This window comes from Aulonocara sp. 'chitande type north' Nkhata Bay, linkage group LG13, assembly GCF_057382095.1.
Source record: "Aulonocara sp. 'chitande type north' Nkhata Bay isolate Kocher_YH1m ecotype deep benthic linkage group LG13, A_spYH_male_GT1.1, whole genome shotgun sequence".
NCBI lineage: Eukaryota > Metazoa > Chordata > Actinopteri > Cichliformes > Cichlidae > Aulonocara > Aulonocara sp. 'chitande type north' Nkhata Bay.
This window is the reverse complement of record NC_141356.1, coordinates 12,953,563-12,968,654: the sequence shown is the minus strand read 5'-3', so window position 1 is coordinate 12,968,654 and position 15,092 is coordinate 12,953,563. Positions and strand designations below refer to the sequence as shown.

Sequence of the window (15,092 nt, the reverse complement as noted above, 5' to 3'; positions counted from 1 at the left end):
TCCACACATTCACACACTGGTGATGGCAGCTACATTGTAGCCACAGCTGCCCTGGGGCGCACTGATAGAGGCGAGGCTGCCGGACACTGGCGCCACCGGGCCCTCTGACCACCACCAGTAGGCAACGGGTGAAGTGTGTTGCCCAAGGACAACGACCAAGACTGGCCGAGCCAGAGCTCGAACTGGCAACCGTCCGATTACAAGACGAACTGCCAACTCTTGAGCCACGATCGCCACAGAGCCTTTTGTTTTTAAGTCATGCCTCTAGTTTAACTTGTTACTTTGTATCATCTGGCTTCATGGATAAAGCTGGATGTCATCTACATAGCAATGAAAATGGTAATGGCCCCATCACAGAACTGTGCTGTGTAACACAATTATTAATTTTCATGTGTGCAGAAGACAGCCCATTCATATGCACAAATTGTACTCTGTTTAATATATATGATTTGACCCAGTGCACCGCAGTTTCTTTAATACCAGTGTTGTTTTAATCTCTGAAGTGCAATATGAAGGTCAAAAGTGTCAAATGCTGTATTGAGTTCTAACATGACAAGTACCAAATTCACTGTCCGAGGTCACGAGGTCATTCTCAACCTTCACTGGTGCTGTTTCTGTGCTATGATGAAACTCTTCAAATAGACCATTCCTCTACAACTAATCAGTCAGGTGTTTGATAACTACTCTTTCAAGAATTTTACAAATAAGAGGAAGGTTGGACATTAGACAGCTGTATGTCTTTAAGTAGCGGTTTAATTTAGACACACCTTGAACCCTGCGGTACAAATGCAAGTGTGACTTGACAAGATGCTCTCAAAAACTGTCTCATGGTGCCAAATGCAGCTGCAGCATTACTTCTAAAACCCCAGCCTCATCATATTTTTTATGATGATCAATGATAGTATGGATGATTTTATATTAGAAAAATACATTTACAATGTAGATTTATTGCTATTGTGTGCTTTTAATAACCTTACTTTGAAGTTGTTGAATTGTTTTGACACAAAATGAGTCTTAATTAAAAACACTTTATTTGATTTCAGTTAATGCAAGTTTGAGTTGTACATCAAAAAGGAAGGAATCCAGTTTTAGAAACAGACCACAAATTGAGTAGTCATCATGAACACTGTCACTTTAACACAGATTATTTTATGGTATGCTATGGTGTGTGTATTTGATGCCTGGAACATCACTTTTCTTAAATCTTAAATCTCTTGCAAATAATTCTTCATGTGGAATCACACACTAAACTCTCTTTCACCACGGCTGGACTTCCTTGTCGGAGAGAAACTTTCCCTGAGGCTCTTTGGCTCCTGGAGGCAACAGGGCCAGGTAGACAGGAGTGATGGCGCCCTCGTCTGGTGACTTGGGAGCATCTGGTGAAGTGAGGTCAGTGCGCACCCATCCTGGACAGCAGGCATTCAAGAGGATCTGGAAAAACGAATAACAACGAGTCCATGAATAAGAAATGAGGTTTCAGTGGACTCCAAAAGGTTCGGAGATGGCTTTGTATGTAAGTTCATTAGAGCTTGTCTTATTTTAGTTACCCTGTCATTTGGTCTCTCCTTAGACAGACGACGAGCATGAATCATGGACAGCACCTTAAAACACAAACAAACACCCATATTTATAATCAGAGTCTCCGAGAAAAAAAAAGGCTTGAATTGATTCAGTTAATCAGTTCATTAGTCAACCTCCTAATCTAACATCCTGAAGAAAAACTGGGTAAATGTACCGTCACTCCAATCTTAGACACTGAATATGCCATATCAGGCCAACCATGCTGCTTGTGTTCGCCTTTCTTGGCATCATCGAGGAATTTTCTCATCAGTGCCACCAGCTCGTCCTCTGTGATGTCCTCGCTGCGGAAACGCTGCTGGAGTTCTGGGCTGCATTGCTTTAAACCCGTGACACTAAGCATGCTGGAGATATTCACCACACGACCTAAAATACATACAAAGAACTGCCGTTCACTGCTGCTCCAAAGCAACACCCATGATGCTACTTCCACCATGTTCTACAATAAGGGTGGTATTTCTGGTGTTTCATTCAATTATTCAGCTCTGCAGAGGACTTTTGTTAAAGTGGTGTCTGGGTTACTCAGCTTAGGCAGAACTATACAGCTTCCATTTTACAGCTAGATCAGTGAACTTTAGAAACACTCAAAATTATAGAAACAGTTTATATATATCTATATATCTAGATAGATAGATAGATAGATAGATAGATAGACACACACAGAGAGAGAGAGAGAGATACATATATAGGATATTTATTACTCCTGATAGACTAATGTCAATGACAATTAAAACTGATTCAAACAAACAGGATGCATGTGACCCCATCTTAGAGTGACACCAAATCTGAATGCCTTTGTTTACTTTTTGTGCACTTAGCACCAGAGTCTCTGCATCTGTACCTCCAGCTCTGATCATTGGCAGGAAATGTGTCGACATGTCTCTAGTTCCGAAAAAGTTTGTCGTCAGGATCACCTCTGCCTGAACACCTAAGGGAGTTGGATCTGACGCTGAAAGGAAAAAGTTAACATGCTGTGAACGCCATCCACTTCAATTCATAGCTGCAGTATTAAACTACCATATACATTGATCCAGGATGATATGTATTATTATAGAGTTCTAATGCTACCTTTGAATGCTGTTCCAGCATTATTGATGAGAATGTCCACTCCTCCATACTTCCCTTTAAAGTAGGCAGCAACGTTTTTAATGCTGTTCAAGTCATTGATGTCCAGCTGGTGGAACTTGGGTTTGAGTCCCTCTGAGTTCAGAGTCTTCACTGCTTCCTCACCCCGACCTCTGCAAAAGGACCAAAAAAGTTTCATGTACTTCTCAGTTAATTGAATATTTGTGGACCTCACTGTGAAACTTCAGAGTTAGGTGAATGTCTAGATATAAAAACCACAGTTACACGTGAAGGCCTTCACATCAACCAGGTCCAGCTGTCACCAGGTGAGTCACTTACACATCTCTGGAGGTGATGTAAACGTCTCCATCGAACTGCTTGCAGAGCGCTCGGACGATGGCCAGACCGATGCCTTTGTTACTGCCAGTAACCACTGCAACCTTGGTCGACATGTCTGCACATGCAGAAAGAGAGATATGAGTGTATGAAGTTTCATGTTGAGCCACTGATTATCAGATTGGAGGACATAAAGCTGCAGGACAATATCAGGAGAATCAGGCTGAGGCATTCACATGTATTCCCACATCAGAAAAAACATGTATGAATATTTATGGAATAGCTCCTTAGTTGTAGGTCAGTTCTCTTATCAGCAGTGTAAGAGGGCTGATTGTAAGACTTGCAGAGTCATGACGACATGTTAAAACAGATAAATCCAAATATATTTTCAATGAAAAACACAAGAAATTAAAGATGGATTAAATCAAAATTTGCAGAATTTATCATAAAACTCATTTTTAATGTAAACTCATGTTTTTGAAACCGTTTTAAATGTGGCTGTGGAATTATAGCATCGCATTAAATCAGTTTGATCATAAATTAGATTCGAAAAAGGAAAACATGTTATGAAATCCCCTGAATGTTAAGAACGACAGCCTTGATGAAACTTCAAGAAAAAATAAACCGATTTGGGACATCTTTTTATAACATGTAAAAATATGATTAGACCTACTTTTAAGTTGAGATATGATTAAAATGTACTCTCTGTTTTCAGTCCATTTTTATTTTAAAAGAGGATATTTGGATATAACCATTTCCTCAGAATTATGAGAAGATTTTAAGAAACAGTCAGCTACCAAATGTGGAACAAAAGATAAAAAAGGTTTCTTACTTACTGCTGTTGTGATTCTGAAGGGAGCTGTAGCAGCACTGAGAGGGATGCAGAGGACAATGAATGATATACTGCAAATAGTGGGAGGGAAGCTGGGTGGAGTTTTGAACATTATCAGCATGTAAAGCAATGATAAACTAACAGGTAGTTGAATATTAAAAGTGCACATAAAACAATAACATTCAATACTGAACCAAAATGAAAAAAATTATTCTGTTAATACAGCTGAAAACTGCTGCTGTCCTGATTAAACAGACAATAGTTTATACGCTGGTTAAGTGCAGAGCATCAGCTTTTACAGGTTTGCTTATTCTCAAAATGGCCAAAAATGTTCCAAAGAATCTTATTATAGAGAAAATATCCGAGAGCTCCGAGATGCTGGAGACAGATTTCCTTACAGAAACGTGAAGAGGAAACTGGACAAACCAAAGAAAAGGTGAAGATGGTGGAGGAGTGGCTGATGCACTCTGGGTGTGTAATACAGGGACACTGTAACATTCAGACCACTCAACCTTATGTTTTGAAGTCACTTTATTTGGTATTTTGACTGGAGATCCACATGTTTTATTTTAAAGAAACACAAAAAAACAGCATTTTGTATAGCATTCTAGTAATTCTGAACAATTAGCTTAATCCAGTTAAGGCAAGTATATGAAGTCAAAGATATGAAAATGTTATGTACTGAAGGCTTTGCCGACAATTCAACATTTCAAGGATTCACTTTCATTTTGATTCGTTCCAGCTAGCAGACACACACACAGTACTGTACTGTTACTGAGAATAAAACGAACAATTTGGGTTCTATTACCAAACTATTTGGATAAGAGTTAAACTCTGTCCTAAAAAAAACCCATCCCAGAGCTTTAGCAATGTCAGTTTATGTTACTGATTGTTTGTTATGTTGGGTGACTTTCATTCTTTAAATGTTTCACAGTTTTGCGATTTCACCAAATTGTGTTATCGCTTTGAGTTTCACACGCTCATCACCACTTCTGAACAGTCTTTTCAGAGACAAACTGTCCATGAGGCTCTTTGGCTCCAGATGGCAGCAAAGCCAGGTAGACCGGCGTGACAGCGCCCTCGTCTGGTGACTTGGGAGCTTTTGGTCCAGCCATGTCAGTGCGCACCCATCCTGGGCAGCAGGCGTTCAAAAGGATCTTTTAAAAGAATCAAATGAAAACAAAATCTGTTAGCAACGACGATTTAATGTAGGTCTGGGCGATATATGTAAATACAGAATTTATTAAATTTAACGGAGTTAGAAGTTAACAGGAAGTTAGCTCGCTAGTTTCCACCTAAACATGACATACCATGTTCTGACTGATAGATTTTTGAAACTAATTCAAACGTACAGCTCTGCTACCACTTCCAACATAAATGAAGACAGAAAACTAAACAGCAGTGGCGTTCGCAGGGTTACTGAAGTTGGACTACCTGGTATATAATGTTGTGCTACGTGATTGCTAGCGACACAGCTATGTTAGCATAACATTAGCACAGTGAAGCTGGAGGATGAACGCCAACTTTTTTTTCCACTCGATAAAAGTTAACGTGAGGGATTCTGGTGGTTTGGGGCAAATGCAATCGCACAGCAGGATGCTATACATACTTCAGTCAGGAGAACAACTGAGATCATTCATCCACAATACGAGGTTAGTTATGGGAATAGAACAGCTGCGAGAGAATTCAACATTAATGAATCAATGTTACGGAAGTGGAGGAAGCACAGTTTTTGGCTTTCCCCATACTTTAAAAGTGCTTAATCTCTTTGCTGTGACTGTCGCCCGCCATAATTTGCAGATGATAATGGTTGTAGCCGCTGCGATGCTTTTGACCAAAACAGGCGCAGCTTGATGACATCATCAACATGCGCTATCGCGATAGAGCGATAGCGCAATTCTCTATCGTTGGCCAAATTTATATCGTTTCTGTCGGCCACCCCTAATTTCATGGACCCAAGACCACAAAAAAAAAAAAAAACAACCCACTGAATATAGAAGTTCTGCATTGTTAGTTATATATTTCAGTTACCCCATCATTCGGTCTCTCCTTGCTCAGACGACGAGCATGAATCATGGACAGCACCTTTAAAAACATCCACACACAAATATAATCAGTGTCTTATAATATGGTTTCAGGTCAAATCTTCATGGCTCTGATTTAATAACAGCGAACGCACTAATCAAACGTACCGTCACTCCAATTTTAGACACTCCATAGGCCGTGTCAGGCCAGCCGCGCTCTTTATGTTCGCCTTTCTTGGCCTCATCGACAAATCGTTGCATCAGTTCCACCAGCTCCTCCTCTGTGATGTTCTCGTTGCGGAAACGCTGCTGGAGGTCCGGGCTGCACTTGCTCAAAGCACTGACACTAACCATGCTGGAGACGTTCACCACACGACCTAAAACACACAGACGTACACACACAAGAATCTGAAGATGGAAAACAAACAGGACGTTTGTCTCCTTCGTGCTCTTAGAGTCCTTTAAACTTTAAACTCCAAACAGCTTCCATCTGAGGTTTGTTTCAGAGACTGATGGATAAGCTTTGAGCAGGTTCTCCAGGAGGACTTCTGATGTTCAGTTAAATGTGTGTTCTTGTTTTTTTAGACCCGTGTTTATGTAGCTATGATGTATCAGAATGGCTGCTGTGAAAAAGCTTTCCTGCTTTCTTTAGCCAATGCCTATTCTTCTCATCTGTCCTCTGCTCTCCTGCCTGTCAGGCAGAAATAAATCTCAGTAAGCCATGCTGAAGGAGGTCTTAAAATTAATTTGGAGGACAAATAGCAAGGGAGGCTGCATAATCGAAGATGCATAGTTTTATCATCTGCAGAAGCGAACTGGCATACAGCTAGGATACAGACATCATAGCAAGAAGAAGACTCCAAACAACTCTTCCTGATTGATGTCTAATATATTTAAAAACTAAAAGTTTCTCATTATCAGTTACTGACATGTACGCTCACTCAATTAAAAATGCAAACTTTCAAGTAAAATATGATGCAGACTGGGTCCAGCTAGGGCTGTTCGATATAACGATATATATATCGGATGACGATATAAAAACATCTATCGTTTCATTTTGCGCTATCATTTGTTTCATGGTGTCGCAAAATAAACTGTTTACGGCAATATTTTTTCATGGTTCTGATGGTCACTGTAGTGGCTGTATTAATTTCTTAAAGTTCTCTCTTTCTCTTATATTTAATATAACCACACTAAGGACGGACAAGCGACTGTTTTTATGCGTTGTCGTTAGCAACAACGACGGTAAAACCATCACGTGTCCGCTTGTTTATTTTCGACATAAACCTTTCAGAATAAAGCTCAAGATCCTGTTGAAACTTTTCAAAATAAACTGAATCGCGTGAAAAAGTATGCAGAGTGTTTATGGATGAGGAACAAAGAAGAGCCGCCAGGTGCTAAAAAATAAACCTTAGACTCAAACGTTAGAACAGGCTTTTCCCCGCAGCACGCCGTGAAATAAATACTCACAAAGAAAACGGCGGCCTTTACAACTTATGTCTAAAAATGTATCGTTTCATGCATCGGTTAAAACACTCAACTCCAGGTACACGACGCCCAGCTGGAAACACGTCATGCAAGTCGAGCTGCCCGAGATTCACAGAATTTACAGAAAATTTAAAATTTTTATGATTTATATCGTTATCTGGACGGTCGAGGTCTTTTATCGGGATATGAGATTTTGGTCATATCGAACAGCCCTAGGTCCAGCTGTACCTCCAGACTTGATGATCTCACTGAAGACAGTCCACATCTTTCTGGTGGAGAGGAAGTTTGTCTTGAGGGTCACCTCCGCCTGGGTGCCAAACGGAGTCGTGTCTGCCACTGAGGAGACAGCGTGATCTCCGTCAACAGTGTGTGCAGCTCCACAGCACAATGATATACATCAGCACAAGAAGTAAACTACCTTTGAAAGCTATCCCAGCGTTATTGATGAGGACGTCCACTCCTCCGTATTTCTGTTTGAAGAACTCAGCGGCGGTTTTGATGCTGTCCAGATCGTCGATGTCCAGCTGGTGAAACAGGGGCTTCAGTCCCTCTGAGTTCAGAGCCTTCACCGCTGCCTCACCACGGCCTCTGCAAGAGGAGCGAAACATCCTCATTTATATTCACTTTGTCTTCAATCTCATCGTTTACACCTTATACCAGCTGAGATTCTCAGTCTTTCTCTCTTCATTTTGTCCCCAAAGGCCCTGAAACATGATGAAGTTCCATCACTGGCCTGGCCACATTACCACGGTCATTTGCTGTACACATAATGGAACAAATGTGCAGCAAGACGTGTTCACAATTTCAGGTTGAAATAATCAAACGTTCTTTTTTACCCCCGTGTGCGTGCTCAGAGCCTGAAGCAAGAAGCTTGGATGAACAAACAAACCACAGATGCAGTTCCTGTTAGCTCTGACCGAGCTTTAGTTTTGTTTAAGCTCTTGGTATGCAAAAGTGTTGAGATGATTAAACTGCAGATACGTGAACATTTATCAACTTGGTCCAGGTGTCACCAGGTGAGTCACTTACACATTTCTGGCAGTGAGGTAAACGTCTCCTTCAAACTGCTTGCAGAGCGCTCGGACAATGGCCAGACCAATGCCCTTGTTACTTCCAGTTACCACGGCAACTTGGATTGACATGTCTGTACAAAGAGAGAGAGGCATCAGTGTCTGAAGTCATGAGTTCACACAAGTGTTGGTTCAACTTGGAGGTGGGCCCTGCTCTGGGAGCAATGGCTATCTAAGAAAAATAAAGTTTTAGCGACATTATCAGGCTGAATTTGATTTTTTTATTATATTAAAAAAAAAATCGTACAAACAGATAAAATTAAAGAATTCTCTAAAATATTCATTTAATTGCAGCCTGACATGAATGTACTGAGATGTCAGCATCACGACCCAGTGCTCACAGCTAAGCACAATCATCTGTGTTGTTTTATTTTTTATTTGTGTGGGAAACGTTTAAAAAAAAAAAAGGCGGGGGGGGGGTTCCTGCACAAAAATTTTCTGGCAGGTGTTTTTGACTTTTTCTCCACTCTATGCTACACAGTGCTGTCACTTTTTCCTGTGTCCCTGTGCAGGCATACAGTCCAGCCCCAATGTAGACTTTTATTTGGTTCTCTGGGCTGTGCAGTTTTCCTAGTTGCTGCAGCCTGAAGGCACAGTTAGCTCACTGAGGCTGGGGTGCCTGCCCTGACACGGTGGTTGCATGGGAGGGCAGCCACCGCCTGAGTTTTCTGTCCCTTTGTTCCAAGTGTGTCCTTTATGTGTCAGATACTATAGATGGCCTATTTCCTTCTCAATTTAGTGTTTGTCTGCTTTAGTTTTTAAATTCTCTCCCCAGTTTTTCATCTGTAGCTGTTGGATAACTGGCCCAACCGTGAATATGTATGTTACATCTAAGTGCAGCTTCAGGCCTGGTGGAAGTCTAAGGGGAAAAATCAGTGAGGGAAAGAAGTGCACTGTCAGTTTAAGGAAGTAAATACTGGAATAGCTTATTATCAATCAATCTTTATTTATAAAGCACTCTTCATACAAAAAATGTAGCACAAAGTGCTTTACATGGTTAAAAGCAGCCCACCCCACCCCGCCCTCCAACTCACTCCCCACACTCTCATTAACATAAACGATCATGAATACACACATCTCCTCTCCCCCCCTTTAATTAGGATAAAGGGATGTTCTGCATATTTTTAAAGCAGAATTGAAACAGTGCCTCATTGTAAACCAGATCACTCATCTCCTGTATTTCTTACTTGGATATTGTACATGTAGGGCGCTGCACGGGTAAATGAGCAGTTTCGCGGATGTCAAACAAAAGTTTTTCATGGCTGTTTTTCTCTGTTTGTGAAAGAGGGTTTGACAACCGCTGCGTTAAACACACCAACAGGAGGCAAACAGACTTACGTTTAGATAAAGTGAGTCAGCTCTGTAAGTGCGTAGAGGTCAAAGTGAAAAACGGAAGCCTGCTGAGTCACGATGACAGTTCCAGAGAGAAAAATAGTGGGAAAACAAATCCACATATATTGCTCCAATAGTTTCAGGGGAGAAATGAATTGAATGCACATACTGCAGCTTTGAAATGCACTGCAGAATGTGGATTAAATAAGTTTAGTTTAATTGTAAACTACGTTGTTGGAGAGAGAAATAACATCGTGGAAGAGACAAAGTGAGTAAAAGACGTCTTAAATGCATTTAGAATTTATTTAGAACTACAAATTAAATTTCTTTTAGCAATTGTTGTTTGTTTTTTTTAATGTCACAATCCCAACCCTGCACCTTTATCCGGGTTTGCACCGGCAAAAGTGACCCGAAATAGGCACTCTGGTGGAGTTACTTTGTGTGTGTGTGTGTGTTTATGAGTAGTTTTAAACCTTGTGATCCACAAAACAGCATAACAGTGAAGAACTGACTGCGTTAGTCAGTGCGGGAGCAGCGGCTTCGCTCATGCGCGATTCATTTGCAGTTTGGACGCATAGAGGTGAACATCTCCTACCCTGATAGCAGCTGCGTGAGGACCATCCTCCACCTGTGAGCGCTTTGGCGCGGGCGAGGTGCCAACGACAGCAACCGCTGCTTGTTGAGAGTAGGGGCGATACCCTCGTTCACGTCAAAAAAAAACGTCATAAATAAGTCTCTAATAACACCAGAAAAAGTCGCCAGATTTGTCGCTAGTCGCTTTTCAGGAAAAAAGTCGCGAAGGGGGTCTGAAAACTCGCTAAATATAGCGTCAAAGTCGCTAAGTTGACAACACTGGTTTTACGAGGCATGTGCAAACAGCACGTGACTGTAAATTACAGCATGGAATTAATAATTTGTCCAAACTTCCCGTTTAAAAGCCTTTGATCGAAGAAAATCCGAAGACCTTTCACCAGCGTCTCTCTCTCTTACATAACGCTGACTTTCAGTTTGCAGGTCGGCCCGACGCCTCCTTAAATCCGCTAAAATTCAAACAAGCTGCCGACAAACGAAAACTGTAAGATGTAGCGGAGGCCTCACACTTACTGAAGCTGGGGTTTGGTCCTGAATGAGGCTGCAGAGAGGACAAAAAGCGCTGCACATGAAAATGTACGACTGTAAAAAAAACAGAAAAAGAAGAAAAGCAGGGCGGCGTTCTGCGCAGGATCGGTGCGCATCCCCGGAAAAACAAGTGGAACACGTGGGTTGGGTTATGGATGAGCTGTACTGCGAGGAGGACAATATTTCGGCATTTCTCTATATATATTTGTTGAGTGGCTGCAAACATCTGTAAAACTGAAGTTTTGCGTGATTGGACATCCAGATAGTGTAGAAACTTCAAGTATCTAAACTAGAAGGAGAAGATGTGAGGAAAAGCAATTTTATTTTTTTACCTCCAGAGTCAACAACGATATCCACTCCCAGTCCTCCCGCCTCCTCCATAACCGCCGACAGCAGTTCTGATGAGCTGTTATACACTGGAATAACTCTGGCTTCACACATAAACACACATATGAGAGAATGAGTCACTGCAGCTCAGAAAACATGACAAGGAATGACAAGAAAAGGCCAGTTTCGGTATCTCAAAATGTGATTTTGGAGAACATTTCAAAGATCATCATCAAGTTTTTCAATGCGAGCTACAGAAATGTCAGCGTGGGTCGGTACGCACCTACGCTGGGCCAAAGCTGCTCCAGGAAAGTGTGATTCTGTGGCGAGTGTGACGTCGTCAGCACCTTCGCCACTCCGTTCTTTTCCAAAGATTATAAATGTAGTCAGAGACTATGGGGGTGGATCAGGGCAGTGTGTGCACTTCAGGTGCTTTTACATTTCTTTCAATCTGAAAGTTCTTATTCAAAAAAGTTGAAAGTCCATGCGGTGCAGAGGTAAGGTGGACACACACAAAAACATTCTGCCCGTCGACTTTGAAGCAGAGCCGAGAACGGGTTCACCTTTTAGATCAGAGTGACCCTTTTTCTGAAATGATCGGTGAGTCAGTGCTGTGATATTTAGTAAAGTCAAGAGTCAGAATAAAAAACATAACATAGACCTAAAAGAATTTAGAAGTAAGTTTACTATGTCATAAAATCTGATAGATGAAAGTAGGAAAAAGAAAATTCACATAATAAAGATGTGAGAGAGCGTGCATCTCACCTAAATAATATTCATCGGTGTCAATGACCTCACAGAGTCCCGAGAAGCTGGAGTCCAGGGGAAGGATACCTGAAGAGGGAAGATGAAAATGGGAAATGTGGAGCCGCTTTCACAAAGATCAAGTTTACAATACATTTACATTGTAGATTTATTAAAATGAGGTGCTTTTAAAAACCTTACTTTTAATTTCATTAATTGTTTTGACACGAAATGAGTCTTAATTAAAAGCATTTTATTTTCTTTGATTTCAGTTAAACGCGGAAACGCTGCTGGAGATATTCACCACACGACCTAAAATGCATACAAAGAACTGCCGTTCACTGCTGCTCCAAAGCAACACCCATGATGCTACTTCCACCATGTTCTGCAATAAGGGTGGTATTTCTGGTGTTTTGTTTAATTATTCAGCTCTGCAGAGGACTTCTGTTTCTTTGTTGTTGTTGTTGTTGTTGTTTTTTTGGGGGGGGGGGGGGGGGGTGTTGTTTATTTTATTTTACTTTCACTTGCTACACACGGGACAGAGATGACTGGGGGAAAGAGAAAGATAGAGAGGTAGGGAAAGAAAAACAGCGAGGAAGAGGAACAGTGATAAAAGGCAAAAAACAAAAACCAACAAAACAAACAGACAAAAAATACATTTATCAATCACCTGGATCACCTGTTGAGAAAGAAAAAAGAGAAAACAAGTAAAAAAAGAGAGCAATATAATAAACAACATCATCGCGATGATCTATGGGAATGTAACAGTAAATACTAAATATTAAACATCATTGTGCAGCACGTAAGATCGACAGCGCACAGTGTGCTTTGAGGTAGGAGCCAAAAAGGGTGTCGTTTGTGTGTGTGAGCACCCGTTTGTACACCTGTGAGCATGGACGCGCTTGTATTTAAAAGGTTCCTTCATGTAATGATCTGCTAGAGGGTGTGGGGAGCCACAGCCCCGTCCTCCAGGGCATGAAGCAAGTATGGAGGAGATCCAGGCTCCAGACATCCAGAGGCCCTCAGAGCACAAGAGACCAAGGAAGAGCCGCGCCACTATCCCGGAACGCGTACGGAAAGCGTACTCTATACCCCAGGTCTAGGTACCCCTGCCCCTGGAGGGGGAAACTGCACCCAGATCCAGGTAGTGTTACCTTCTTCCCTGGGGTGGAGAGAAGCAGAGGTCCTATATGTATGTGTTATGAGAGTGTGAGTAATGTGAGTGTCTAAGTTGTGGGATAAAATTGAGGCACAGGCAGCCAGAAGGGGACAGAGGGGGGGATGCCTCCCCTGCACCCTGGTGACACACCTTTACCCCAAGGCCCTGCATGTGTGGGTGATTGTGGTGCAGCGGGAAGAGGGAGGCCCCTCCCTGTGGCCAGCTGAACCCAGTAGGCACCCCCATACTCTGCAACCCACCAGGGCAAGGGGGCCCAGGCCCATCCGGACCGGGGCCCAGTTCAGCAGCGCCGCCCGGCCCCACAGAGAAAACTGCACCCACCCCGTCATCCACTCATCTTCCAGACTACACAAGACAATAGCCACCCAGGCTGAGTTCTTCCTCCACCTCTCCTATATCTCCCCCTCCTACAGAGTGAGTTCCTGGAGAGAGGAGAGCTCCTGCAAGATGTAACAGCCTCCCCCACCAGTTGAAGAGCCCCCCAGGTGGCTCGATGCACTGGCGGCACCGCGCGCCAGGGCTGGGCCCCCATACACCCACCCGCCCACAACCCCGACGACACACCAACCAGGACCCAAGCCCCCAAGGCCCAGCCAGGGCCCCAGCCCGGAGACGGTGAACCCCCAGAACCTCACGCCAGCCTCGGACTGGGAAGAGTGAATCTACAATAGGCAAGCAGCTTGGTGTGAAAAAATCAACTGTGGGAGCAATCATCAGAAAATGGAAGACATACAAGACCACTGATAATCTCCCTCGATCTGGGGCTCCACGCAAGATCTCATCCCGTGGGGTCAAAATGATCATGAGAACGGTGAGCAAAGATCCCAGAACCACACGGGGGGACCTGGTGAATGACCTGCAGAGAGCTGGGACCAAAGTAACAAAGGTCACCATCAGTAACACACTACAACGGCAGGGAATCAAATCCCGCAGTGCCAGACGTGTTCCGCTGCTGAAGCCAGTGCATGTCCAGGCCCGTCTGAAGTTTGCCAGAGAGCACATGGATGATACAGCAGAGGATTGGGAGAATGTCATGTGGTCAGATGAAACCAAAGTAGAACTTTTTGGTATAAACTCAACTCGTCGTGTTTGGAGGACGAAGAATACTGAGTTGCATCCCAAGAACACCATACCTACTGTGAAGCATGGGGGTGGAAACATCATGCTATGGGGCTGTTTTTCTGCCAAGGGGACAGGACGACTGATCCGTGTTAAGGACAGAATGAATGGGGCCATGTATCGTGAGATTTTGAGCCAAAACCTCCTTCCATCAGTGAGAACTTTGAAGATGAAACGAGGCTGGGTCTTCCAACATGACAATGATCCAAAACACACCGCCCGGGCAACAAAGGAGTGGCTCCGTAAGAAGCATTTGAAAGTCCTGGAGTGGCCTAGCCAGTCTCCAGACCTCAACCCCATAGAAAATCTGTGGCGGGAGTTGAAAGTCCGTGTTGCTCGGCGACAGCCCCAAAACATCACTGCTCTCGAGAAGATCTGCATGGAGGAATGGGCCAAAATACCAGCTACTGTGTGTGCAAACCTGGTAAAGACCTATAGTAAACGTTTGACCTCTGTTATTGCCAACAAAGGTTATGTTACAAAGTATTGAGTTGTATTTTTGTTATTGACCAAATACTTATTTTCCACCCTGATTTACGAATAAATTCTTTACAAATCCTACCATGTGAATTCATGGATTTTTTATTTTTTTTCCACATTCTGTCTCTCACAGTTGAAGTGTACCTCTGGTGCAAATTACTGACCTCTGTCATCATGTTAGGTGGGGAAACTTGCACAATCGGTGGCTGACTAAATACTTTTTTGCCCCACTGTAGATATAACCATTTCCTCAGAATTATGAGAAGATTTTAAGAAACAGTCAGCTACCAAATGTGGAACAAAAGATAAAAAAGGTTTCTTACTTACTGCTGTTGTGATTCTGAAGGGAGCTGTAGCAGCACTGAGAGGGATGCAGAGGACAATGAATGATATACTGC

The 15,092-nt window shown here is 42.7% G+C and overlaps 2 protein-coding genes across 3 annotated transcripts; both read right to left on the bottom strand.

Moving 5' to 3' along the window:
* Positions 1 to 1,031: 1,031 nt before the first annotated feature.
* On the bottom strand, positions 1,032 to 4,188 carry LOC147315821 (carbonyl reductase [NADPH] 1-like). The gene is made up of 7 exons (XM_086258781.1): positions 3,812 to 4,188; positions 2,983 to 3,097; positions 2,647 to 2,816; positions 2,420 to 2,527; positions 1,736 to 1,944; positions 1,548 to 1,601; positions 1,032 to 1,431 (listed from the first exon to the last, which is right to left on the bottom strand). Exons 1-7 carry the CDS (start codon positions 3,978 to 3,980, stop codon positions 1,258 to 1,260), a joined length of 999 nt encoding a protein of 332 aa, XP_086114907.1. The 5' UTR covers positions 3,981 to 4,188; the 3' UTR covers positions 1,032 to 1,257.
* A 136-nt stretch (positions 4,189 to 4,324) lies between these two features.
* Positions 4,325 to 10,984, bottom strand: LOC147315820 (carbonyl reductase [NADPH] 1-like). Of its 2 annotated transcripts, none has more exons than XM_086258777.1 (7): positions 10,830 to 10,984; positions 8,353 to 8,467; positions 7,742 to 7,911; positions 7,552 to 7,659; positions 6,004 to 6,212; positions 5,843 to 5,896; positions 4,325 to 4,968 (listed from the first exon to the last, which is right to left on the bottom strand). In XM_086258777.1, the coding sequence occupies exons 2-7, from the start codon at positions 8,463 to 8,465 to the stop codon at positions 4,795 to 4,797; spliced, it is 828 nt and encodes a 275-aa protein (XP_086114903.1). In that variant the 5' UTR covers positions 8,466 to 8,467; positions 10,830 to 10,984; the 3' UTR covers positions 4,325 to 4,794. The 2 variants fall into 2 exon arrangements, with proteins under 2 accessions (XP_086114903.1, XP_086114904.1); XM_086258778.1 differs by lacking the exon at positions 10,830 to 10,984 and adding an exon at positions 10,321 to 10,339.
* Between the last annotated feature and the right edge of the window lie 4,108 nt (positions 10,985 to 15,092).

Bases quoted from the DNA above. Each gene is read 5' to 3' on its own strand.
- LOC147315821 (XM_086258781.1), bottom strand. From the start codon at position 3,980: ATGTGCACTTTTAATATTCAACTACCTGTTAGTTTATCATTGCTTTAC. The intron at 3,098-3,811 runs GTAAGAAACCTT...CTGCATGTGCAG, and splicing joins CAGAATCACAACAGCAGTAA to ACATGTCGACCAAGGTTGCA. The intron at 2,528-2,646 runs GTAGCATTAGAA...TTTTCCTTTCAG, and splicing joins TGCTGGAACAGCATTCAAAG to CGTCAGATCCAACTCCCTTA.
- LOC147315820 (XM_086258777.1), bottom strand. From the start codon at position 8,465: ATGTCAATCCAAGTTGCCGTGGTAACTGGAAGTAACAAGGGCATTGGT. The intron at 7,912-8,352 runs GTAAGTGACTCA...CTCCTCTTGCAG, and splicing joins TACCTCACTGCCAGAAATGT to AGGCCGTGGTGAGGCAGCGG. The intron at 5,897-6,003 runs GTACGTTTGATT...ATGTTTTTAAAG, and splicing joins TGTCTAAAATTGGAGTGACG to GTGCTGTCCATGATTCATGC.